This window comes from Canis lupus, chromosome 21 (genome assembly GCF_048164855.1).
Source record: "Canis lupus baileyi chromosome 21, mCanLup2.hap1, whole genome shotgun sequence".
NCBI lineage: Eukaryota > Metazoa > Chordata > Mammalia > Carnivora > Canidae > Canis > Canis lupus.
In genome coordinates, this window is record NC_132858.1 from 9,102,325 (window position 1) to 9,126,763 (window position 24,439).

General features: G+C 55.9%; 1 protein-coding gene and 1 long non-coding RNA gene across 2 annotated transcripts; one reads left to right on the forward strand and one right to left on the reverse strand.

Moving 5' to 3' along the window:
• The first annotated feature begins 10,135 nt into the window (after positions 1-10,135).
• Positions 10,136-11,016, forward strand: MRGPRG (MAS related GPR family member G). The gene has a single exon (XM_072791847.1). It carries the CDS (start codon positions 10,156-10,158, stop codon positions 11,014-11,016), a length of 861 nt encoding a protein of 286 aa, XP_072647948.1. The 5' UTR covers positions 10,136-10,155.
• Positions 11,017-15,449: 4,433 nt separating this feature from the next.
• On the reverse strand, positions 15,450-23,255 carry LOC140612605 (uncharacterized). Its single transcript, XR_012013758.1, has 2 exons — positions 22,844-23,255; positions 15,450-16,622 (listed from the first exon to the last, which is right to left on the reverse strand). It is a non-coding gene; the product is annotated as an uncharacterized lncRNA (long non-coding RNA).
• Positions 23,256-24,439: the final 1,184 nt, after the last annotated feature.

Sequence of the window (24,439 nt, forward strand, 5' to 3'; positions counted from 1 at the left end):
AGTGCAGCAGAATAATGAGAGGAGATTTTCTTGCCTTGTTCTCAATTCTTGTTGAGACAGAATTTTGCTTTTCACTAACAAGTAAGATGAGGGTTCCTGAGTGTAAGCTGAATCATCACGGACTCAGACTCAGACAAGCCTGCATCAAACTGTGGCTCTTGCACTTGAACCTATGTGACTTGGGGCAAGCTGCTTCCCCCTCCAAGCTTCCTCACCCAATGAGAAATATGATGCTGCCAGAATTAATGAAACAATAAACTGGAAATGGTTTGAAAACTCTAAAGCTCTTTACAAACTGTAAAGTGCTAAAAGCCTGTGCATGACCCAGTAGAATCCTTACATGGGTGGTGGTTTGTAAAGTCAGGAAATGCAATGAAATGAGCACATTGTCTAAACTCCACCAACGATCCCACAAAATCACAGCTAAACGGCTTGAACTGTGATTATAAGCCAGGTCTGTGCAGGGCTACAGTGAAGGCCACCTTTCTCCTGGGATCCCCCCCAGGGCCACTTTCAATGCCAGCAGGGATGCGGTCAGGAAGCAAAGTCTCCCCCCACATTATTTTCACCACGAGAATTTAATATCAGGGATGGCCCACTGTGTACTGAAGAACCAAAAAGCAGAGAGGGAAGTTGCCTCCCCCAACTGCAAGACCTGCAGCCCCAGGTATTGGGGAACATGAGCCCGAGACCAGAGTTATTACAATCTAGAAGCCAGGCTGCTGCCCGGTGTTCCTGCGGGGGCTGCCTGGTGCCTTCTCCTCGAGGGCAGGGACCACCTTCTTCGGTCAAGTGTGCAATCACTGGGGCAGGCCTGGGGTGCAAGAAACCAAATCCAGGAACAGGGAACAGACCTGGAAGTTGGAAGACCCCGTGCCCCAGCCCTGCAGCGTCCGCCCCAGCCCAGCCCATCCACTGGCACAGCCTGAGCCACAGGAAGGATGGGTTTGGGGCTAAGACAAAACCATCACAAATGGCAGCACGGTGTGTCGGCATGCTGTGTCGGACAGTGTTGCAGGGGTCCAGCCTTCCGAGGGTGGCCGCTCTGTCCGTCCAAAAGGAGGACACCAGAGCTCACAGATGTGCACCAGCTCTCCAGGGGAAGGGCCATGAGTCCCAAACTTGAGCTCCCCCACCCAGGCTCAGAGAGAGCACTGGAAAGACCACATGAGGGGAATGTAAACATGTAGTAAACCTGATGCCACTCTTGTAAGAGTTTAGGTTGGACATTTTTCAACACACAAAGATGAGGACAGAGTCTCCAGGACCCAGACTCTTGGAAGATCAGAAGCCAAAAATTGAACTTCCTTCCTCTTTGCATATTAGTTGTGCTTCCCCTTCACTGTAAGACCCCGGGAGGGACAGGAGGGGATGGGAGGGAGAGAGGAGGGGAGGGGAGGGGAGAGGAGAGGGAAAGGGGAAGGGGAATGGAGAGGGGAAGGAGGAGGAAGGAGGGAAGAGGAGGGAGGAGGGAAAGGGGAGGGGGTGGAGGAAGGGGAGGGGGTGGAGGAAGGGGAGGTAGTGGAGGGAAGGGGGAGAGAGAGGGGAAGTGGAGGGGAGGAGGATGGAGGGGAGGAGGGTGGAGAGTGGCACTGCTGTGGCTCCTTCCCCATGGGACCCATTGCCATCACAGGCCCAATGACCCCAGAGGCTGGTAAACCCAGAGCAGGAGCAGCCAGGGCTCTGGGGACGGCTCCCAGGGTCGGGGAGCAGCAGGACTGGTGGCAGTGCTCAGGCAGGGTCCTGGGGACAGCCCAGGAGCAAGGCTTCCTCTGGGCATCTGAGCTCATCTCCTGTCCAGATGGGGGAGGCAGCCGGAGCAGGCTGTAGTCTGATGCCGCCAACAGTGGACCCTCTGGCTCTGGCCTCCACCCTCTGACGGGCTGTGCCCTGGCCTCTGACCGGCTCTGCACTGATTCCAGAGGGAATGCCTGGATGAATGCTGCTTCCCCCACTGCTGGTCTGGATTGTGGGTTCAATGCTGGCGGGAGGAGAATCTTGGGCCAGGTTCTCAAGGACGTTCAAGGAGACAGCACAGGGCCAGGAGCCCAGGCACCGGAGGCTCAGGACTGATGGCTCCTCTGTCCTGACTGTAGCCAGGCCCAGCCTACCCCCACCTGCAGGCAGATCCACCCCTGCACCCACCACACCTCCTGGAGTCCCATGCTTGCCTTCACGCCTGCTCTCTGAAGGACCTTGTTGGGTCTTCCACCCCCAGGACCCTGTAACCCTACTATAAGTGCTCCACCTGTTGAGGACGCCTCCTGCTCAAGCCACAGCTGGAAGCCGGGCCTAGAGGCAGAACCCTGCTCCAGGGTCCCAGGCCCCCACGCAGAGTGAGCACAGGCTGGCTGAGCCCAGCCTTCCCCACTGCTGACTCCGCAGGCACAGTGTGGCTGGCTGCCTCTGCTCCCTGTCCTTCCCTCTTGTGGGCATGTGCCCTCCCTCCAGTCTGCTCCCCTTTGTTCACCTCTACTGAGCCTCTCAGCACTGCAGGGTCCCCAGGAGACAGGCTGAGCCCTGTGTGTGAACCACAGGGCCAGAGAGACCCCACCTGCCACTTTGGGGCTGGGAGCTTCCCTGTGGGTCCCGGAGATGACTCCTGCACACACACTGCACAGCTGGGGTAGGGGTCTGGGTTGGTGGACTCGGGAGCTCCCAAAACTCATGTGCAGCTCTCTTTGGGCCCAAGTGTTGGGGCCTCAGCTAGGCTCTTCTGAACAGGAGGACATGTGTCTCTGTTTCGGGTCTCTTCCCCCGGGGGCTGGCACAAGCCAGGCCATGCTGAGCTCCGGGATGCCAGAGGATGCTGGAGTTCAGCAGGACTCAGCCTCACATACAGAAATCCCGTCCACACCATACCCCCTGCCTGGCCCTAAGCCCTGCCTTCCAGGGGCCTCAGGTACTGCGGGTATGGAGCACGTGGGCATGATGAAGAGCCTTCATCTCCCACTAGGGCTAGAGCCCAGCCCCTGGAGGACCCTGCTGGCCGGAGACTGGCCCACGGGCAGGACTCAGCATCCGGGAGTCACGGGGTGGCCCCACATCCGCCTCTGCCAGCAGGCCAGCGCCCACCTGGGTGCCCGCTCTTCTCTCCACCTGAAGACTCCAGGAGATTCTGTCCAAAGCCCGACTCCCTGCAGACCCTGTACAAGTGGCTGGCAGCCTTCCTCTCCTCAGCTAATTACGTTGTCATTGGGAGTTAAAGTGGGAAATGTGCGTGTCACGAACCCACTCGTTACATCACAGAGCAAGGTGGTTCGCAGACCTACACCATGGTGCCCCTCTACCAGCACAGAAGCCCACATTCTTCCCTGGTTATTGTTTCTGTGTAGAAGACGAAATGTAGGGGCAGAATTTGGGGCTCAAAGATGAGCTTCCAGAAGGCCCCAGGGGCAGTCGTTATAATCAGCCCAATGCTCAAGGCTCTGAGGCTCGATTGCCTGACAGAGCTGCTTCCACGGGCCCACTCATGCCTCGGGAGCCCCCCCAACTCTCTCTCTCTCTCTCTCTCTCTCTCTCTCTCTTTCCCTGGGTCTGTGCAATGCACAGCTCACCCAGAGCTCCAGGGAAGCTGACTGCCCCGGGAGTCAAGGGGGAAGCACCCTGGGTGGGTGGAAAAGCCACAACCCACTGCCATGGTGCCCTGCCCCAGGCTCCCAAGTGCCATGGCACACTCGGTCTAGGAGTCCCAGGAGATGAGAAGCCCCCAGGCCGGCCCATTTCCCCAGGAGCACCTCGAAGCCCCCGCGGCGTGGTGCCTGCCACCTCCTGGCATGACAGGAGCCAGGCGTGGCCCTGGGGTACAGAGTGTCCTCATCACCTCCAGGACAGGATTATCCAACTCCATCACTCAGTTTGCAGAAACAAGATCCAGAAGAGGAAGTGGCCTCAAATTCTGCTTTCAGCCCCGGGTGTAAACTTCCCCCAGGCAAGGGAGAGCCCAGGAGAAAAAGCACAACTCAGAACCTTGCTGTGGACACTACTCCAGGGGATCCATGCACAAGGGCACAGCGCTCCCATCCTACAGATAAGATCCCCCCTTGAGGGTTCAGACACTGACCCTCAAGACCAACAAGACAGCCGCAGATCCCTCCGAGGACTCCTCGGACCACGCCCTCTACCTTACCGGACCCGAGGCAGCCAGCCAGGCTTTCAGCCCCACACTGGCCGTCCTTGACCCCCCCTTTGCCTTGTCTGGGGAAGACCCAGGTCAGTGACCCTCTGTGCTCAGCCCTTCCCAAAGAGCCCACCCCCAGTGTCCAAGGGCTTGGGGAGACTAAATGCCTCCTTATCAGGGGTGAGCAGAGGTACCTCCCCTGAAGAATCATAGAAACACGTGCTCTGGGGTTTCTATGGAGACTGGGCTCAACCTCATCGCTGGTCATCGGTTGTGACAGCAGGTGTGTGGCCTGATGGGCCAGGCAGTTGGTGAGGTGTTCTTGAGGCCAGCTGGGGTTGGCCTGTTAGGCCTGTCCCGGGGTTCAAAGATCCCAGGACACTGGCCTCGGGCGGGCCGGCCCTCCAGCTGGAACCACTGGCCAACCAGGGAGCAGAGCTTCCAGCTCCACCAGCAAGCACAGCCTGCACTTGCCGCCTCCCTGCCCTACCTGCACCCTCTCTGACCTCAGCCAGTGTCCTGACACAGACCAGGGAGGGAGGCAGGTCAGGGTCCGAGGAGGCCGGACCCCAGGCCCAGAGCCAGTGCCCCCCACTCCCAGGACCCCAGGAGCCCCCAGACCTGCTCTGCTCAGGACAGTGTTCCTGGGAACAGGCCCCTCACTGGGCCCCGATCAGGCAACCAGGCCTTCCCAGGAAGGGTATGGGAGCCTGCCCCCCTCTGCGGGGGCCGTGGGGAGGGCAGCTGGCCCCACGCCTGCGCATTTAGGGCCACAGGGCAGCCTGTCAGCCAGGGGCCCAGGGAGCCGCCCGCCCTCCCCACCCACCCCAACTTGGATGAAGCCTGAGGGTTACTGTCTCGCAGGGGTGTGTCCTGGTTGTGTGAGGCTGGCTCAGGGCTCAGCTATTTAATTACCTCAGAAGGGGGAAAAACAACAAAAATATTCAACCCCAAACACGAGATCTGCTGGACCTACTTGGCCTTTTCTTCGTGAAAATGCACCCCACTTCCTTCTGGAAGGCCTCACCCTCCCCCCCAAACCTGCTCCCATCCACCCCTCCAGGGTGCCTGGGACGGCTCTGGGGCCTCGGGGGTCTGCACCCAGCCGTCTCCCCTGCACCTGCTCCCTGCAGCCGTGATGGGGGCTGCGCTTGGTTCTTAGAAGGAAACGGTGTGTTGAGAGAAGCCTCGGCTGCTCCCTGCAGCCGTGAGAGCTACCATCAAGGTAGAAAAAGCCGCCACGTGTTAAGGGTTCGCGTTGGACAAAGGATCAAACTTTAACGTGCACGACGGCCCGCCAACGGCACAGGGAAGCTGTGGGGAGCCAAGGTTTCAGAACATGGACACCCCAGGCCAGGATCCACACCGGAGGCAGCAGGGCCCAGTGCAGGCCCAGAGGTCTGGTTTCCGGGCAGGCGTGGGGCGCTCCCAGCCCAGCAGCTGCCTCCCCCTCGGGAGCCCGGGAGCCTGAGGCAGAACCAACAGGGCCTCAGACCCAGATCTGCTCTCCCTCCGCAGCATCTCCCTTTATTCTATGTATTTCTGAAGCTCTGGCTTCCCAGGCTCTGGGGAATCCTGCAGGGACTGTCCCTCCCAGAGACAGGAAACCAAGGCCTGGGAGGGAAGTGCTTTCAAATGCAGAGCAGCCACACGGAGCCCACAGGCCACCTTCTCCTGCCCTAACCAGCCCCCCCGGGACAGGTGTCCCACGGCAGGGATGGCCCCTGCGCCCTGGAGCCCCTGAGTTACGCAGACCGGCCCATCCTCAGCCTTCTCACCCGGCCTTGCCCATCCCAACCAAAACCACAGAAAACACTCCTGCCCACACATCCCCCTCCCGCTGCATCCTGACCGCAGGCGGCCTCTGGCAGGGGTCCCCAGCGACCTGCCTCTCCACTGACAATCGTCCTCTGATGTGTCTGGAGAACAGTAATGCCCACATTAAGGCATGCGCTCACCACCTCTGTAGGCCAGCCAGTGGCTTGGGTGCGGCACTGGGATGCCCCATAGCCAAAGAGTAGGGCTGCCTCCCTCTGCCCCCTATTGCCATCTGCCCCCAGGGGTCTGAGTCTCAGAAGGGGGTGATTTTGTCCTGAGGCTGAGATGGGAGGGTGACTGTAGAACCCCCACCTCGTTTCTCCCAGCATGGGCTCCTCACTGCGTCTCTGAGACATGTCCCTAAGAGGTGGCCAAGCCCACACCTGCAGACCCAGACCCGGAGACAGGGAGGCATGCTGGCCCACCCGCAGCTTCAGAGCTGAGTTGGGCTTGAACAGTGTGAAGTGGCCTGTTTTGTATGTCAAAGTGGTTTAACTCCAGCCACTGGACACAGTGGAGACTTCAGGTGGCAGGGTCAGGATTGGGGACAGGACACAGGGTACCAGCTGTGAAAGAAGCTCGGGAAAGACGAGTCCAAACAACACGTGATGTTTCTGGTTTCCACCCCAAGTCTGAGGGTCTGAGAACGTGGAGGCTTCCAGACCTGAGCGCCCCGGATGCTCCTGGGGAGAGACGCACAGACACAGCCGCTCGGCCACCGCCCTGCTGCCCCATGAGGTCCACACCACCTCAGATAACCCGTCGCTGCTTCCCCAGCCCCAGTGTGCTCATCCGCAGCTCGGGGGACCCAACGCATTGGAGGCAGCACCGGGAGTGAAGTGAGATGCCCCATGGGAGCGCACAGCAGAGAGGCCTCCTGCCCCTGTCCCAGGGCAGCCACAACAGGGGACCACAGATGGCCGCTTGCCGCAGACTTGATGGTCTCCCAGCCTGGAGGCCGCAAGCCTGAATCAAGGTGTCACGGGGCCTGGCTCCCCTGGAGGCTCCAGGGATGGTCCTTCCGGCCTCTTCCAGCTCCTGGGACCACTGGGCTGTGGCCGTGTCCCTCACCCTACTCACGCCCCTAGCCTCTACCTCTGTGGTCACATGGCCTCTCCTTTCTCTGTGTCTGCGTCTCCTTTCTCTTCTAAGAACACCTGTCACTGGGTTTAGAGTCCACCCAGATAATCCAGGATGCTCTCCTCTCAAAACCCTCACTCACTTCTGCAAAGACCCTTTGCTCCAGGAAGGCCACCTCCATAACTGGCAGGGATTGGACGCGGATGGATCTCCCACGGCCCCATTCAGACCACAGCAGACATCACGCAGGTGTTTGCTGCTGTCAGCACTGCCACCACCTGAGGGCCTGGCACGTATGAGGCCTCGCTAGTGGCAGTGGATAGAAAACACCAGGTAGGACCTACCCATGGGGTGGGGACAAGACAATCAGCATGGTAGGGAGACAGGGACATGCTGGGGACAGCTCCCAGGGAGGGTGACCTTTGAGGAAAACTTGCAGGTGTGTGGGGGGAAAGGGGGCATCCGGAGACACTGAGGAGGGTCCCAAGGCACCAGCCCGGTGCAGGGGGAGCAGGCAAGGCGGGTGGCTGGCTGCGTCCTGCAGAAGGACACCCAGCCACTGGGCCTGCGGGTTGCACACACTGCTCACAGCCTTAGGCACGGTGCAGAAATGCCAGGAGCTGGGGAATCAGCGACCTCAGGCCGGGCTCTCAGGCTGTGCTGAAGGACTGGCCCTCCAGGGCAGGACACTCGTGTTGTGGAAATGAGCTCGCAGCCATCTGAGAAACAGCAGCTCTGCGACATCACTTCTGACGCTGAGCCACGGTGAGCTCGGAGAGTTCCAGCAGCTAGAACACAGTCCACGGAAAAGGAAGTTCCTCGTCAGGAATGTGTTGGGCTACGTGGCTCTGCAGAACAAAACTGGGGAAAGTATTTTAACCCCAAAGAATCTGTTGATGGCCAGGACCCCAGCCAGGGTCTAAAGTGGGCGTGTGGGTGGGAACGGGGTTGGGGCGCCCTTGTGAAGGAGGCCCAACCTCTATGGACCACCCTCAGCAACACCCACCCATCATGAGGTCCAGCCCCAAGCCAGGCACTACGCTGGACACAAATGGTCCGTCCGAGAAGCAGAGAAACTGAGGCACAAGGTCACACTGCCGGAGAGGGTCAGGACTCGCCCACAGCTCCTGCCTCACATGCATCTCTGCACTAAACCAAAGGACCCTGGGAGGAAGCACCACCTCAGTGGAACCGCCCAGAAGGTGAGGCCCCTCCTGGCTGGACTTGGGGTGCCCAGTGCCGCTTCCTCCCCTCCAGGCAGCGGGCAGGGGCGCAGGGCACCCTCTCGTGCAGGATGGGCCAAGGAGGAAGGCATGGGCCAGCCCACACTGAGGACATCTCTGAGCTCATGCCTCTGAACGGGCAGCACACTCCTCCCATTTCCAGGGAACTGGCTCGGACGCCCTCGGTCCAGCCAGCTGGGCCCCAGAGGACACGAGAGGACTTAGGGCCCGGGCGGGTGGTGAGTGCAGCTGCCCCCGTGGATCGCAGAGAGGCTCCCAACAGCAGGTGAGAAGGCTCAGGGCCCCTGCACCTGCTCCCCCCAGGGAGGAGACACTTCCCCGAGGACTCTGGGAGGCGGGCACAGGGATGGGGAAGCAGACGACGTAGCATTATTTAAAAGCTGGCGCTCTGGGTCCCCATGTAGGTGAATGGGCAGGTGTACTGCTCTGAGTTCAAAAGGCGGCCCATCCCAGCACCACAGCCTCCCACCTCCTTCCAGGCAGGGCCCCTCCGCCCTCCCGGGCACAGCCCGGCCTCACTACCACTTCCCTCTGAGCAGCAAAGTCTGGGCAGTCCCCTGGGTGTACCTTGGGGACCTCGCAGCCCAGAGAGGGGAGGGTCACTGCAGTCACCCCAGGACACCAAAGGCCGACCCGGGTTGCTGGCTCTAAGGAGGAGCTGCCCTAAGCCCCGATCTGGGACAAGGCTCGAAGGGACAAAGGCGAGACCCCACTGGGCACAAGGGCAACCACAGAGGGTGCTGACGATGATGCTTGGGGTGCCGGGTGGGGAACAGGAGGTGCTCAGAGCAGGGACAGAAAGAGGAGCTGGTCCCTAAGGGAGATGGGTCACAGGAAGGTGGGGATGGGGTCAGGGTGCCCAGGACAGGGACACAGTGCAGCAAAGGTGTGTGGGGGAACCCCAAGGGCACTGGGGGGCCCATCCCTGCCTCTGTCCTCCCTCCATCACTCTCGCACCCTACACCCCTAACCTGGAGCCAGGGTCTACATCTCTGGGCTGCAAACTAGGACCCTGTGGGTCCTGGGGGAGGGGCACGGGACAGGGAAGGGCTTCGCAAGAGCTCTCCCTGCCCTGGAGCCTGTCCTGTCCCCACAGGGTCCCCACAGGGCCCCGGGCCTGGGTTGGGACAGGACTGGGGGCCTCCGGCTCCCGAGAGCAGCTGGTGGCAAACACTTGTATTAGCTTCTCCCCAGAGGACCCGGGACCCTGCAACCTGTCACCACGGTCCCCACGGTCACCCCAAGCCTTCTGAGCAGCACCACATTCAAGCCACCTGCAACAGGAGTACCAGTGGTTTAACCTCTATCCAGGGGAGGCCAGGGGCTCCCTCCACCCCCTAGCCACCTGCTGTCCCCACCACCACGTCCTTTTTCCTCCCTAACCAGCACAGCACGTGTCCCTGTGGCCATCAGTGGACACCACCTCGCAGACCCTCCAGGGTGAGGGACCTGGCAGGAGTGCAGGTCAGGCCCTCCTGTGGGAAGCCTGAGGCAGTGTCTCTGACGAAGGAGGCGGGAAGCCCCCAAGTGGGCCACATGGGGGTCCCTTCACCTGCAGGGATTTGTCCCGCCCAATGCTGACCGCTGCCACCGTGCAGGGTCCTATAAATCTTCTGTGCTTTCACTGGGTCCAGCTAGCCAGGGCGAGGCCAGGGTCCGCACCCCCAGCACCCTGCCAGCCATCGTCACCTCAGGCACCCTGCACCACGCACGCCTTATGATCAAGTCTCCTCCTGCAGAGGTCACTGAGGCCTGCAGGGCTAGGTGTGGGCCAGGGAGGGTGGCCCCCGGGGCTGGCACCCCGCGACCTGGGGCGATGCTTCCTGCCCACCCACCTCCCGACTCCCCCACGCCCCCTCCTCCCAGGGCCCGCCCCCCGCCGAGCCAGCCAGGATGTTCGGGTTCTGGAGAGCCTTCACCAACGTGCTCTTCTACCTCACTCTGGCCATCGGCCTCGGAGGGCTGCTGGGCAACGGGCTGGTCCTCTGGCATCTGGGCTTCCACATCAAGAAGGGCCCCTTCTCCGTGTATGTCCTCCACCTGGCCGCCGCGGACTTCCTGTTCCTCGGCTTCCAGGTGGGCTTCTCCATCGCCCAGGCCGCCCTGGGCTCCAAGGACAACCTCTACTTCGCTGTCACCTTCGTGGGCTTCGCCGTGGGGCTCTGGCTGCTGGCGGCCCTGAACGCCGAGCGCTGCCTCTCTCTCCTCTTCCCCACCTGCTACCAGGGCCACCGCCCCAGGCACACCTCGGGCCTCATCTGCGGCCTGGTCTGGGCCCTGACCCCGCCGGCCGTGCTGCTGCCGGCCCACACCTGCGGCCTGCTGCGGGCCAGCAAGCGCCCGCTCACCTGCCTGCGGTACCACGCGGCCAGCGTCACGTGGCTGCTGTCCCTGGCCTGCGTGGCCTGCGTGGCCGGACTGGTCCTCTTCATCTGGGTGGCCTGCTGCTCACAGCGCCCGCGGCCCCAGTTCTTCGGCGTCACCGTGGGCTCCGCGCTCCTGCTCTGCTTCTGCGGCCTGCCCCTGGTCCTCTACTGGAGCCTGCAGCCCCTCCTCAGCTTCCCGCTGCCCGCCTTCTTCCCGCTGGCCGTGCTCCTGGCCTGCGTCCACGGCAGCGCCAAGCCGCTCCTCCACTTCATGGCCGGCCGGCGGCCGGGCCCGCGCCAGCCCCTGCGGGCCCTGCTGCAGAGGTCCCTGGGGGAGCAGGCCCAGCGGGGGGCCCGCGGGCTGTCCCTGCCCATGAGCCTCATGTAGGGGCTGCCCTGGCCCGGCCCGCCCCCCCCATCCTTCCCAGGTGACCCCCAGCCCCAGCTCACCGGCCCAGGGGACCTAAGGGCTGATCAGGGACAGAGGGAGGGTGGGGGTCCTGACCCCTGCAGCCCCTGGAGCCTGAGGAGGTCGGGGAGGCCTGGGAGTGGGGACGAAGGGAGGGCGGGGGCCCGGCAGGCTGCAGGCAGAGTCCACGGGCCCAGCGCCTGCCTCCCCCCACCCTGCAGGCACCGGGGCTGAGGAGGGGTGGCCCCGTAGGGCCCACGAAGGGGCTGGAGGGGTGGCTGCTTGTGCTGGGATGTCCGTGCTCCACGCCCACTAGGGCCACGCTGTTGAGGCTTCCTCCGCGCAGGGTGATAGAACCCAGCCAGCCTCGGCCTTTGCGCCCCACCGACGTCCCCCGCCCCCTGGGAGTTCCTCGCCGCCGCCAGAAGGCGCTGTGTCCTCACCTAAGCCACCCCTCCCCCCCCAAAGTGCGCAGCAGGGAGCTAGCTCTCTGCAGGGGTGGGTGTGCGGAGCTTGGACTCCTGCCCTTCCGGCCCCAGCCCCGCCCCGGCCCCACCCTCACCAAGGGCCCCGGACACCCTGCTACCCGCAGGGGTGCTCCAGCCCCCAGCCCCCGACTTCATCCTCATCCTCATCCTCCCCACCTCCCCGGTATCCTTAGCTCTCCCACCCATTGCCACATCCCTGCCTGCTTCCTGCAGACCCTGCCCGGCGGGATTCACCCTGAGGCTTTCCCTGTGAGGGAAGGGAGAGAGAGACGGGGAGGGACGGGGCGGGACTGGGAGGACAGAGGGAGGGACACAAAGCCATGCTTTTTAGCTTTCAAAGTGCAAATCACTTTATGTCTTTTCTATTAAGAAAAAAGGATAGTCCATGGTCATTGTCAAAATGTTGAAGCCCTACAGAAAATATTGAAAAGATGAATCACCGAATCTCTTTGGAGCCAAAGGGAGACGTTTTGGGCGAGAACCCTCTGGCTACGTCTGTCTCCAGTAGAGAGAGACCCACAGAAACAGCAGCTGTTACCCAGAGGACACCGAATTCACGCTAATTCTGTACCTGTCACAACAAAGCTTTTTACAAGCACAGATTTGTTTTAGAAAGTTATAAATGTTTTTCACCAGAAAAATGATGTGTTGCTTGCTTTGGGGACTTCGGAGGGCTTTAAGAAGTGGAAAGGAGGGTCACCTGTCAGCACCCACAACCCACAGACACCGGCTTTTGCAGGTTTTCTGTGCCTCCTGGGAAGGGCGAGCGGGCTCTGGTCTCCCCAAGACCCTGCCTGCCCGTGACGCCAGCAGAGGACATCAGGGTCTGACGTGAGGCGGGGCCGGGAGCGAACCGTCAAGAATTCTTGAGATGATTTCAGTGCGAAAAGGTGGTTTTATTAAAGCCGGGGGACAGGACCCGCGGGCTGGAAGGGCTGGAAGAGCTGCACGGAGGTTGGGCGGGAAGGTGATCCTGTACTTTCAAGTTGGGAGGAGCAGGGTGTGGGGAGTTTCCAAGAGGATTTTCATATGTTAAAGAAGACCCCCGGGATCCTGCAGGTCCGGCCATTGTCGGGCTAAGAAGCTTTTTGCCGCTAGCAAAGCAGTAACGTTAGGCAGCTGGGAGTTCTCGGAGGAAGGTCACTCTGCCTGGCTCTAGTGTTTGTCCATGGGCTGCAGGTTGTAAGGACATTTAATTTTATCTACACGTCTTTTCCTTTTGTTCTCCTCAGCAAGTCTAAAGGCCATCTTGCTGCTTGGGGAGGGTGGGTGCAGTTCCCGGGGCCCCAGTAGGTGAGGGAGTCTGCTTTAGGGATGGGATGGGGTGGGGTGCAGAGGGGCTGTCCATTCTTGTGACGTTGCTTGTCGTACCCCGAAGAGGGGTGTGGCCTCCTTCTTGGAAGGCCCCAGAATGGGATGAGGGTTAGGGGCGTGGTTTCAGAGTTGAGGTGCCCCATCCTCCCAGCCCTAGGAAATAGCTGTGGGGCCCCCTGTGGGGCCTTCCATCTGTGTGCCGGCAGGGACAGGTGGGGGGACAGGCTGGGACAGGCGGCTAGCAGTGTCTGGGGCGAGTGATAAACAGCCCAATCTAGACAGATGGGGAGCGCAGGGACCTCTGGCCAGGAACCCGCTGCTGCGTCGTGGGGACGCCAGCCTGAGCCCAAACAAGCCGGTAGGTGTCCTCCATCCTGGAGAGATGAGGCTGTCACGGCGCTGGGCTCCCATCCTGCTGGCACCTCTCTAGCTGTGTGACCTCCAGCAAGTCACCTGACAGCCCAGAGCCCAGGCTGCATCGGGGGCGGAGCAGTGTCTCCTTGCAGGTCTGATCCAGAGCAACAAAGGCAAAGCAGCTTGTCCTGAGGAGAGGCGACCTCAGGTGCTGTCCGCCTGTCCTGACCTTCAAGGCCAACTGCATTGCCTCCCAGATCCAGCAGAGCTGCAGATGTCCCCAGCCAGCCCTGACCTTGACACCCCACCCCACCCTGCAGCTCTCGGCACATCCCACCCAGCCGTCAGTGGGCACCATGTTCTCTGGTGCACACCTGCCCTGGCTGAGCACTTAAGGTGACCGCCTGGCCCAGAGAGGCCTCCCACCTTGTGTCCTGCATCCTTACTTGCTCACCTGTCCTTGTCCATGTACCTGGCTAGAAGGTGAGCTCCGGAGGTCAGGGAGCAGGTGGCTTCATCCACTGCATCCACTGCTGCCTCCCCTGTGCTGGGAGCTCAGACAGACAGAAGGAGGGGCTCAGGGAGCACTGACTGAACGATGGACAGGCAGAAGGGCGAATGGGTGATCACATATATGATACAGTCAAAGGATCAATGATCTGAAGTGCAACTCAGTGGAATCAGACTAGGCTGGTCCTGGGTTCTAGAACTTTCCTGGCCAGCCTGAATACTGACCGGGGCCTGAACTCTGAGCTGGATGTTGGTTACAGGAGGGCCCGGGCTGCCCCCTGCAGGGTCCAGCTACCCCAGCCCCTCATGCCCTCTCAGCCACACTCTCCCCTTCCAGCCAACAGACATCATTAGAGCCAACCCCGAGGTGAGTGCTGGATGGGAACTCAAGATGCAGATGCACCGGGATCCCTGGGTGGCGCAGCGGTTTAGCGCCTGCCTTTGGCCCAGGGTGTGATCCTGGAGACCCGGGATCGAATCCCACGTCGGGCTCCCGGTGCATGGAGCCTGCTTCTCCCTCTGCCTGTGTCTCTGCCTCTCTCTCTCTCTCTGTGTGTGACTATCATAAATAAAAAAAATAAAAAATAAAAAGATGCAGATGCACCATGGTGTGGTCCCTGGCCCCATGGACTTTGGGGTCTGGAGAAGGGATGGGCATGAACACTGTTCAAAGACAGCATGTGAGTGAGGGTTGTGCACTGAAGTGTCCAGAGGCTGAGGGAGGGCCCCAGTTTGCCCTTGACACTCTCAGCTTACCAACATTGCCCTGGTGCCAATAGAGTGTTCCTTTGTACTCCCAAGTGTCCCAGTGTGGATGACAAATCTCCTGGGTGCCCTAGTGTGAGGGAAGTGAGGAGGAGGGTCACATATCCTCACTCAGAAGGCTGGGGGGCTTCCCAGAGGAGGGGGTATCTGCCTAAGCTTCCCAAAGGTAATGTGGAGTGAGGAGGAAAGGGCTGCCATGGATGGGGGGGTCCTGAAGCACGGCACCTGCTGTGGAGAAGAGAAAGATGGGGACCTCACTGAAGCACGCTGGCACCGTTAGTGTAAATCAAGTGGCTGTACGTGGTGGGTCTATCTCTGGACTCCGTTTCCCTGCTCCACTTGCCTAGCCTTATGCCAACACCACCCGAGTCCGCCACTGTAGTGTGATAACCTGTCATAAAATCACATGGTCCACGTCCTACAATGACAAGACTTGCGCTTCTGTATAAATTTTAGGACCAGCCTGACAATGTCTTCAAAAGTCTACTGAAAATTTTACTGAGATTGTGTTGAATCCATTCAATCATTCTCCAAAATTCATGGAGAACGGGCATCTTCACAGTAGGGAGATTTCCAATTAACGCGCGTGGTTTACTCCACACACGCCATTTATTTCAGTATTGGGTGTCTGCTGGTTCTCTTTTGTAGCGGGTACCTTGTTCATGCTTTGTAAAATCTGGTCCCACGTACCTGAGGTTTCGTGATGCTGCATGGACTAACCTTTAGAGTTCGTTTTCCAATTGTTTGTTGACAGTTTGTTGGATATTTTTTTTTAGGTTGATCTCGATTGGTTATATGATCTAACAGCTGTCCTGACAAATTGCTAAACGTACTAATTACTTCTAGTTGTCTCTCTGAAGATGATGTAGGAGTTCCTATGCAATGATCACACCATTTGCAAATCGAGATAGTCTTTGGACTTTCTCTCTGTGTTGTGCCCAAGATTGCGAATCCGAGAAACCACCAAGGAGTCGACACCGATGCAAGCGCACGAGGGTTTATTAGCAAGCTCGAGCTTGGGTCCAAGTGTGCCCGACACAGTGGAGCAGGGACTTGGACCCCGAAGGGGGTTACAGCTGGGTTTTTTATAGGCTGGTCTAGGGGATTTTCAGAAGGGGTGGAAGAATTTCTCCAAGTTCTGTTTACATTCTGATGTGGGGCTTTCAAGGGCATTGAGCTCTGTTCTCTTCTAATATGAGACTTTCTACCATGGGCGAGGGCTCTGTTGTCTTTCTGATATGGGATTACCTGCCGAGGACATTGAGGACATTCTGCAGTTCCCACTCCCCCTACTTCCCCCCCCCCCTTAAAGTTCAGCTCTTATTCACAGGGACCTAAGATGGCTGTACTTGTGCTAATGCTAAACTTTAGGTGGGATGGCCTTGATTTTTCTTGGCCTCCACATCTGTTTTGGCCAAGACCTGTCACACCACGTTGAATAGAAATGGTAGACACAGACATCCTTTGCTTTACTCCGATCTTATAGGGAAGGTGTTTATTGTTTTACCATTAAACACAATGTTATCTGTAAGCTTTTTTGCTTATGTCCTTTGTCTTATTGATGTAATTCCCATCTATTCCTAGTTTTCTGAGAGTTTGGGTTTTCATAAGTCATGCACGGGTATTGAATTTTATCAAATACCTTGCTTCATTTATGAAGACAGCAATATAGGGACGCCTGGGTGGCTCAGTCAGTTAAGCAACCAATACTTGATTTTCAGCTCAGGTCATGATCTCAGGGTTGTGAGATTGAGCCCCTCGTTGGGCTCCATCCTGGGTGTGGAGTCCGCTTGAGGATTCTCTCTCTCTCTCCCCCGCAAAGAAAAAACTAGAAACCTGATGCATGAAGACAACGATAAGGTTTTTCACCTGAATTACACCGATTCATTTCTCAAGGCTGACCCCGTGTTCCTTGGATAAAACCCACTTGGCCATACTGTTATCCTCTTTACGTATCAATGGACTTGATCTGCCAATATTGTGATGAGAGGACCTGCATTTATGTTCCTGAGAGCTGGTCTCTCACTCAGTTTCTGGGTAACGTCCTTGTCAGTTTGGGGGATCAGAGTTATCCCGTCTTGCTCCGTTCTCTGTAACAGGGTGGCTGAGGCCAGGACTACTTCTCCAGGGTTGTGCCATCCAGGTCTGCAGTGTCTGTGAACAGGTTTTAGAACACAATTTCAATTTCTTTAACATATAGAGGGCTATTCAGGTTTCCTTTCTTTTGCTCCCTTAGTTTCAGAAAGTCTTCTTTTTCAAGGAATGCTTCCGTTTAAGATTGTATTTATTTATTCACGAGAGACACACAGAGAGAGGCAGAGACATAGGGAGAGGGAGAAACAGGCTCCCTGTAGGGAGCGCAATGGGGGACTCAATCCCAGGACCCCAGGATCATGACTTGAGCCAAAGGCAGACACTCTACCACTGAACCACTCAGGCGCCCCAGTTTTCCTACATTCTTACTGAGTGATTTTACTGCTTGTCCAACCAATTACTGAGGGGGGGAGTGCTAAGATTTCCAACAGTGAGCGAAGATCTGAATTTTTCCATTTATTTCTAACCAGGTTTTGCTTTTAGTATTTTGAACCTGTGTCATTAGACCCACACTCATTTAGAATTATTAGGTGCTTCTTGTAACTGACCACGTTTTCATGCGAGGATCTTAAAATAAATCCAGAGATTATTATTAGCCCCTCCCACCTGAGCATGGAGACTTGTTTCCCTGCCTGGAGGGAGGCACTGCTAATCCCTTGGAAGAATGGGCCGAAGCAGACATGATGATGTGTGGTGTAGACACCAGGTCACAAGAGACACTGTGGCTCTCTCCTTGCCCTTTCTGGTCACTGGTGCTGGGGGAGATCATCCACCATGTCACACAGCCTGTGAAGATGCCCATGTGGCCAGGAACTAAGGCTAGGAGCTAGCGGCCAAGTGAGTGTGCCATCTTGGAAGTGGATGCTCCAGCTCCAGTGGAGACGTCATGTGACCACAGACTTGGTCCACAGCTTGATGGCAGCCACGTGACAGATCCTGAACCAGAGCCACTCACTTAAGTCCCACTCAAATTCCTGACCTACAGAAGCAGTGAGATTATTAAAGTTTTAAGATGCAAAATTTTAGAGTAAATTGTTATGAAGCCATTGATTACTAGTACAATCATAATGAAATGCCCTTCTGTCTCTGGGAATATGCCTGTTGGGCTGGCTGAGACACAGGGGCACCCAAAATTGAAGACATCTCAAATTGGGTCAAAGTGGCTGATCTTCCCGCCAAAGCACCCATGACCACCACATCATCTCCAGCAAATCGAAGCCTAGACGGGAAACCGAAACTTTCCATCCAGGACTTTCCAGCCAGGGACCACCCCCCATGGTCTGTACTATCCCCACCCCCAGCCAATCACCTAGGGACCTAATATGGCAAGGGACCCACCCGGATCCAGACCCGGAACCAATAAGGCTTAAAAACCCCCACACTCCCCAACCCCGGTGCGACTTCCCTGACTCGGGGCACCTCTCCGGGTCATGGAACCTCACCCGGGAGTGCTCCCCATTAAAGCACTCTCGAACCTACTGCCTGGCTCTGCTGGGTTTTTTTGTTTTGTTTTGTTTTGTTTTGTTTTTTTCTCCGCTGTTCATTTTGGAAAAAAACTAACAATGCCGTGCCTGAAAGTCTGCTCAGGTTGAAATTAATACAGTGACTCTGGCTGTCTTGTGATTAGTGCCAACACGGCACACTTTTCATTCTTCTCTCTTAATCTACCTGCATCTTTATAGCTACAGTGTGTCTCTTGTAAACAGCATATCGTTGGGTAATATTTTCTTTATCCAACGTGAAAATCTCTGCTTTTTAATCAAAGCACATAGTCCCTTTACATTTAACATAATTATTGACAAGGTGAAGTGCAGGCTGCCACCTTGTCATGTGCTTCCTATTTATCCTCATGTTCATTATCCTGTTGTTCTTCCTTTCTTGCCTTCTTTTGGGTTATAAAAAAAAAATATTTGGTGTTCTGTTTCATGTTCTCTATTGGCTTTCTGTTTTTATTCTGGCAGATTTCTCCAGAGACTGTGACCCGCCCCTTTAATTTATTCACAAATAATAGTTGAGCACTTCACCAACAATACAAGGACCCTGCAGCAGTGATCAAGTCCACCTGCCCCAGGGACGCCTGGGTGGCTCAGTGGTTGAGTGTCTGCCTTTGGCTCAGGTCATGGTCCCCAGGTCCTGGGATCAAGTCCTGCATCAGGCTCCCCGCTGGGAGCCTGCTTCTCCCTCTGCCTGTGTCTCTGCCTCTCTCTCTGTCCCTCATGAATAAATAAATAAAATCTTCAAAACAAAACATTTCACCTGCCCTTCTCCAGACCTTTGGCCTATTGCTATATATGTTATTTCTATATATGTAATAAACCTCAGCTTACATTTTTATTGCTCTTGCTTTAAATGGTCAGCAGAATTCTAAATAAATTAAGTAGTGTCCATTTATAGTCATCACATATTTATCCCCAGAGCTCTCCATTTCTTTTATCTGCATTATTCCTCTTCAGCCTTGAAAATTTCCTTTTGTACTTAATGTCTAATGACCATAATTTCTCTCAGCTTTTGTCTGTCTGAAAGTGTCTTTATTTCCCTTTATCTTCTAGGATATTTTTATTGAATATAAAACTTAGATTAATAGGATTTTCTCTCTCTCAGCATTTAAAAAATGTCATTCCATGGCATTTGGCTCCCATTATTTCAGAGGATAAGTCAGATTTAATTATTATCATTCATTCTCTCAATGTAGTATGTCTTTTTTCTCTGGGTCCTTTTGAATTTTTTACCTCTGCATTTCAGCAGCTTGACCACAAAGTGCTTAGAAGGGGTTGCTTTAATATTCGTTCTACTTGGTGGGATTCACTGAGCCTCTCCAATAATGCCTCCCCAACAATGTCTACGCCCTTTGTAATGTAAATACTCCACATGTGGGCATGGATGACCAGAATAGATGTTTTTTAATCATACAACTATATGCTATCTATAGAAGACACACTTTAGATTCAATGGCACAAATAGGTTGAATGCAAAATGATTTGTCATGCAAACAATAACCCAAAGAGAGCTAGAGTGGCTAGGCTAATAGCAGACAAAATCGACTTTAAGTAAAAAATTGAAAAAAAAAAAAAAAGTAAAAAATTGTTACTAGAAAGGAACCAGGACTTATCTTTGATGCTGAAGGGATCTGTCCATCAAAAAGACACAACTATAAACACATGTGCTTGTGGTGTGCTGAAGTGTGCTCCCAAAAGACCTCCAGATCCTAATCCATGTAACCTGTGGATGTTTCCTTACATGGCAAAAGGGACTTTGCTGATGTGATTCAATTAAGGATCTTGGGATGAGGGGTTACCTTGGGTGATCTGGGGGTCCCAATGTATTAAAGACCAGGGTCCTTATAAAAGGAGACAGGAGGGCCAGAGAAAGGAAGCAGCAGGAAGAAGATGGTAGAAGCAGAGTTGGAGAGAGAAAACACCAACGGTTGTGTGATGGAGTGGCCGCCTTCTCACTGTCCTCCCACAGTGGAGACAGTTCAATCGTCTTCTAGTGGTTCTTCTTACAACAGCACTGAGTGCATCACAGAAGCTCCACACTCACAACCTCATCACCTCTTGGAGGGCCACCTCCAAATACTGCCGCCCTGGGGGTTAGAGCTTCGCCATATGAATTCAGTCCATAGCAGCTGGTTATGGCCAGAAGGAGGGAAAGGGGAGGGACAGGCCTATGACTTTCGGGTAAATCAGCAGGACTTAGTGATAGAACAATTAGGCTGGAGAGCTGGTGTCTTCCTTCCGTAGGTGCCTGTTGGTGAACATACCCCCTCCCAGAGAAGGGGCCCCAAGGGTTGCCATCACTCCTCCCAACATGCGTCTTTGTGCCTTTGGGTGTTGAGTCTCCACACTCAGCCCTGTGCTCCTCTCGGAGTACAGACCTGACCCCAGGCAGGAACTAAAGATTGCAGTTACTGCACGTGCTAAAGGAAAACTTAGCTCTCAGGTCCAGGGATGCCCTCTGCCCAGACCTGTGCTCCCTTTGTGCCCTCATACGGTATCCTGGCATCCCACCCACCGACTGACGTCTGCCAGCCAGAGCTTGCTGGGGACTATCTGTCTACAACAGACCACCCTCTAGCAATCCCAGGCACCAGGCAGAGGTTTTGAAAAGAAACCCAGCTCCTTCAAATTCATTGTCTGGAGCAGCTGACAAGAACACTTCATACCCTGGAGACCTCCCAGCACCCCTCCTGGGAACCCGGAACCCTGCTTGGCTCAAGGGCTCAACTGACACAACACAGGGCCAGAGGTCAGCAACTGGTGACCTGCAAGACTGCAGATGGGTACCTTTTCTGGCATTCATAGAGATTAAATATTTTTAAATTAATTGTCAGCACTTAACAATTGAGAAATTTCACATCAAAACCCAGATTTCTGGGATGCCTGGGTGGCTCAGCGGTTGAGCATCTGCCTTTGGCTCAGGTCGTGGTCCTGCAGTCCTGGGATCGGGTCCCGCATTGATCCCTGCATGGAGCTTGCTTCTCCCTCTGCCTGTGTCTCTGCCTCTGTGTGTCTCTCGTGAATGGATAAATAAAATCTTTTAAAAAAGAACAATAAGCAAACAGATTTCTGGCCTCTTCTGAATGTCAGAGATTAGCAAACCTTACCCGCATTTCCACCTGGCCACAAAGGTGGGGCCAGGAGGACCTGGCTTTATGCAGGTGTGCCTCACACTCCTCAAGGACCCCCTTCCTTGATGTCATCCTGAGCCAAGACCACTCTTCACTGATTAAAGAGGAAAGTGAATGGGTCCTTTTGCTCCTGTTTCTTTGGTGAAAAACAGACCCAGAGACCCTCGAGGAAAAAAGAAGAAAGGGCTCATTTCGTTGTGGTTATGAACATTCCTCCATGTTTAATGTGCAACAAAAAGTACACGGCACTGAATTCCCCTCCAAGGATGAGAACTCACCCCACCCTGACTGGACCCCTTCGTCATACAGAAGGAGAAACTGAGGCCCAGACAAAGAGTACCCTGCCTCAGATTACACGGCTGGGCAGCATCAGAGCCAGGTCACCTCCCACCGATGTGTGAGCACATCTGTGATGCTGGGAGCCACACACCCTGAGGGCTCTGAAGAGGACCCTCCTCCTCTCGACCCTGCAGGATCTGTTAGGGATGACTTGCCTGCCTTACAGACAAGTGTGCAGGCCTTCCGGCAAGGGGGTGGCAGGTGGCCTGCAGCCTGGCTAATGACCTGCAGGAAGGCGGGGAGGCCACTGCAGAGACACCGATTAAGGACATTTGGCAGCTTCCCATGGGGAGCCAGGCCCTGTCTTGCCAGAGAGACCTGGGAGCCCCAAGCAGACAGATGGAGAGGTACCCCTGCAGCCAGCAAGGCCAGCCTGGCCAAGCTTTCTCCTCATTAACGTCTCATTAGGATTCCGCTCAGCATCTGTGCCCAGGGAGAAGGCCAACCCCATCATAGGGCAGCCTTTCTGAAACAGATTTGAGGATGGGGTTATTCCCTGCTCTAAAATATTGCCTCTGCTGACCCTCATGGGATCTGAAGTTCTATCATTAGCATCACACTTGGGGGTAAAGTGAGACAAACTGATGGCAGAATGGAGAGTGGCTCCTAGGACTGGGCTGGGAACAGGGCTGGCCAGAAACCATGCTGCAGGAAGAGGAGATGTTCAAGGTTAAATGCTAAGAGGGTGTGGGGGACCCACAAGTCCTCCAGGAGACCCTAGGGTCAGTGATGCCACCTTATACCACAGGACTGACACAGCACACTCTGTTTCTCCATTACATCATCTCCATCATCATCATCACCACCATCACATCATCACTATCCTCACCATTACCACCATCACCACCATCATCACCATCACTAGCACCAGCACCACCATCATCAACAACATCATCACCATTACCACCATCACTATTATCATCACCATCATCATCATCACCATCACCGTCATCACTGTCACCATCATCACCACCATCATCTTCACATCATGATCACCATAATCATCACCATCGTCATCATAATAATCACAATCACCATCTTCTTCACCATCACTCCTCCTCCTTCTCCTCAAGGCATCCCCGACTCTCTGCCAAGGACAAAGGAAAGAAGAAGGAAGAAAACCATCCCACACCTCCACATTCCACTTCTCAGCTCATGACCTACCCAAGACTCACCTCTGTGTGCCTCGGCTCCCTCCCTGGCCGTGAACACACACATGGTCTCCTCCATTGGAAGAGTCTCCGAGGTCCCTGGATTTGACCTCAGCCATCTCTAAATCCTACCTGACACTAGCCTACTCATCAGGTATACTTACCTGTTTGTAAGCTCAGGTGAGCACGGGCATGGGGAGCCATGTTCTGATATTCTCTGTTTCAGGCAAAAGCCTGTTAGGGGCTTGATAAACACTAACAGGAAGGGTGGAGGGTGGAGAAAGGGAGAGGAGAGCAGAAGAGAAGGGAGGGGAGGGAGGGGAAAGAAGTGGGTAGAAAGGACAAGGAGTGGGGGAGGGAAGGAGGGACAGCTAAAGAATAGATTGAATGTTCCCTCTTGGCTGAGACTCACAAATTCCCTGGAAAATGAAAGCTTCCCAAGCCACACACAGCTTGATTAAGGGCCACAGCCAAACCCGGTGGTTCTGTGAAGTTCCCTTCGTCAGAAAGGACAAAATGTCTGCCCTTTGTAATAAAAGGAAACTCAAATGAAAACACATCACCTTGCCCTTCCTGTTTACCAGACTGGAGTTTCCCTCTGATCCTTGTATCAGAGCAAGGTCATTTGAACTCCGTTCCAAAAACTCCCAATGTCCTGGGTCCAAAACACAAGGCGTGGGGCCCAGAGAAGGCCTTGGACACCCACAGAATTCTGATGGCTACAGGGAGCTTGAGAGGGTATGCAACTGGGCCACTCAGCTGTGCTCCAGCCCAAGGAGCAGAGGTCCAAACCCCTGTGACTCACATCTGCTTGGGGTGCCCCCGTCCCTTGGTGGGAGTGGGCCATCAGATAGCCCCAACCCCCACATTGTTGTCCTGACACCTGGAAGACTCTAGCTGGCTCCTCTTGGCCTCTATCTGGCCACACAGTCATGTCTTCTGTCCTCGGACCTACAAGGAGCTCTCAGGGGCAAATGCTGGGAGCCCCTGGCTCCAGCTGATGTGTGCAGAATATCCTAGAATGCCAAGAGCCCCCAAGATGGATGAGACAGAAATGAACATGACAGATATACCCACAGATGAGCATCTCTGAAGTGAGAAGAGTGCTGCTTGGGGTCTCTTTGGGAGTTAAGATGTTATGGAGTTGGGTGGGGGGGGGGGGGTTGTCAGCCTTCACTTCTCAGGCTTGGATGTGGGGTGCTCACCCCTGCTCCTGTGATCCCAGGCCATCATGATGTCAGGGTTGTCCCAGGGATCCTACAAATCAGCCCAGTGCCTCCTGGCATCACCTTCCATCAGAGAAGCTTCCGGGGCAGGTCCCAGTACACGCCAGGGCTTGGAGGCTGACGGCAGGGCAGCTAGCAGAGCTTTACCTTCCCTGCAGCCTGTCCTGGGTCTCGAGAGGCCACGTCACAGCCTTGAGCCATGGCCAGTCCCTGGATGCCTTGCCCTGGGAGGGCCTACGGGCTCATAGCCACAGGCTGTGTGGGAACAGGCTAGGGTTCTCCATTTCTGGAGGTGACTCAGCTCCAAAACTTCTTTGCATGTGTGGGAGAGTGAGCTCACCACTTGGGTTCCAATCCACCTCCCCACTCCCTCCTCTGCCATGCTGACCCTCTCCCAGAGAGATCCTGGCTCACAGGCTGCCTCCACCTCACTGGTGTCAAAATGGGAAGTCCCCTGCCTCGCCTACGCCATCTCAGCTCCATCTTCCAGCAGCCCCTCTGGGTGCACACACTGTCACCCTGCACCCCACACCC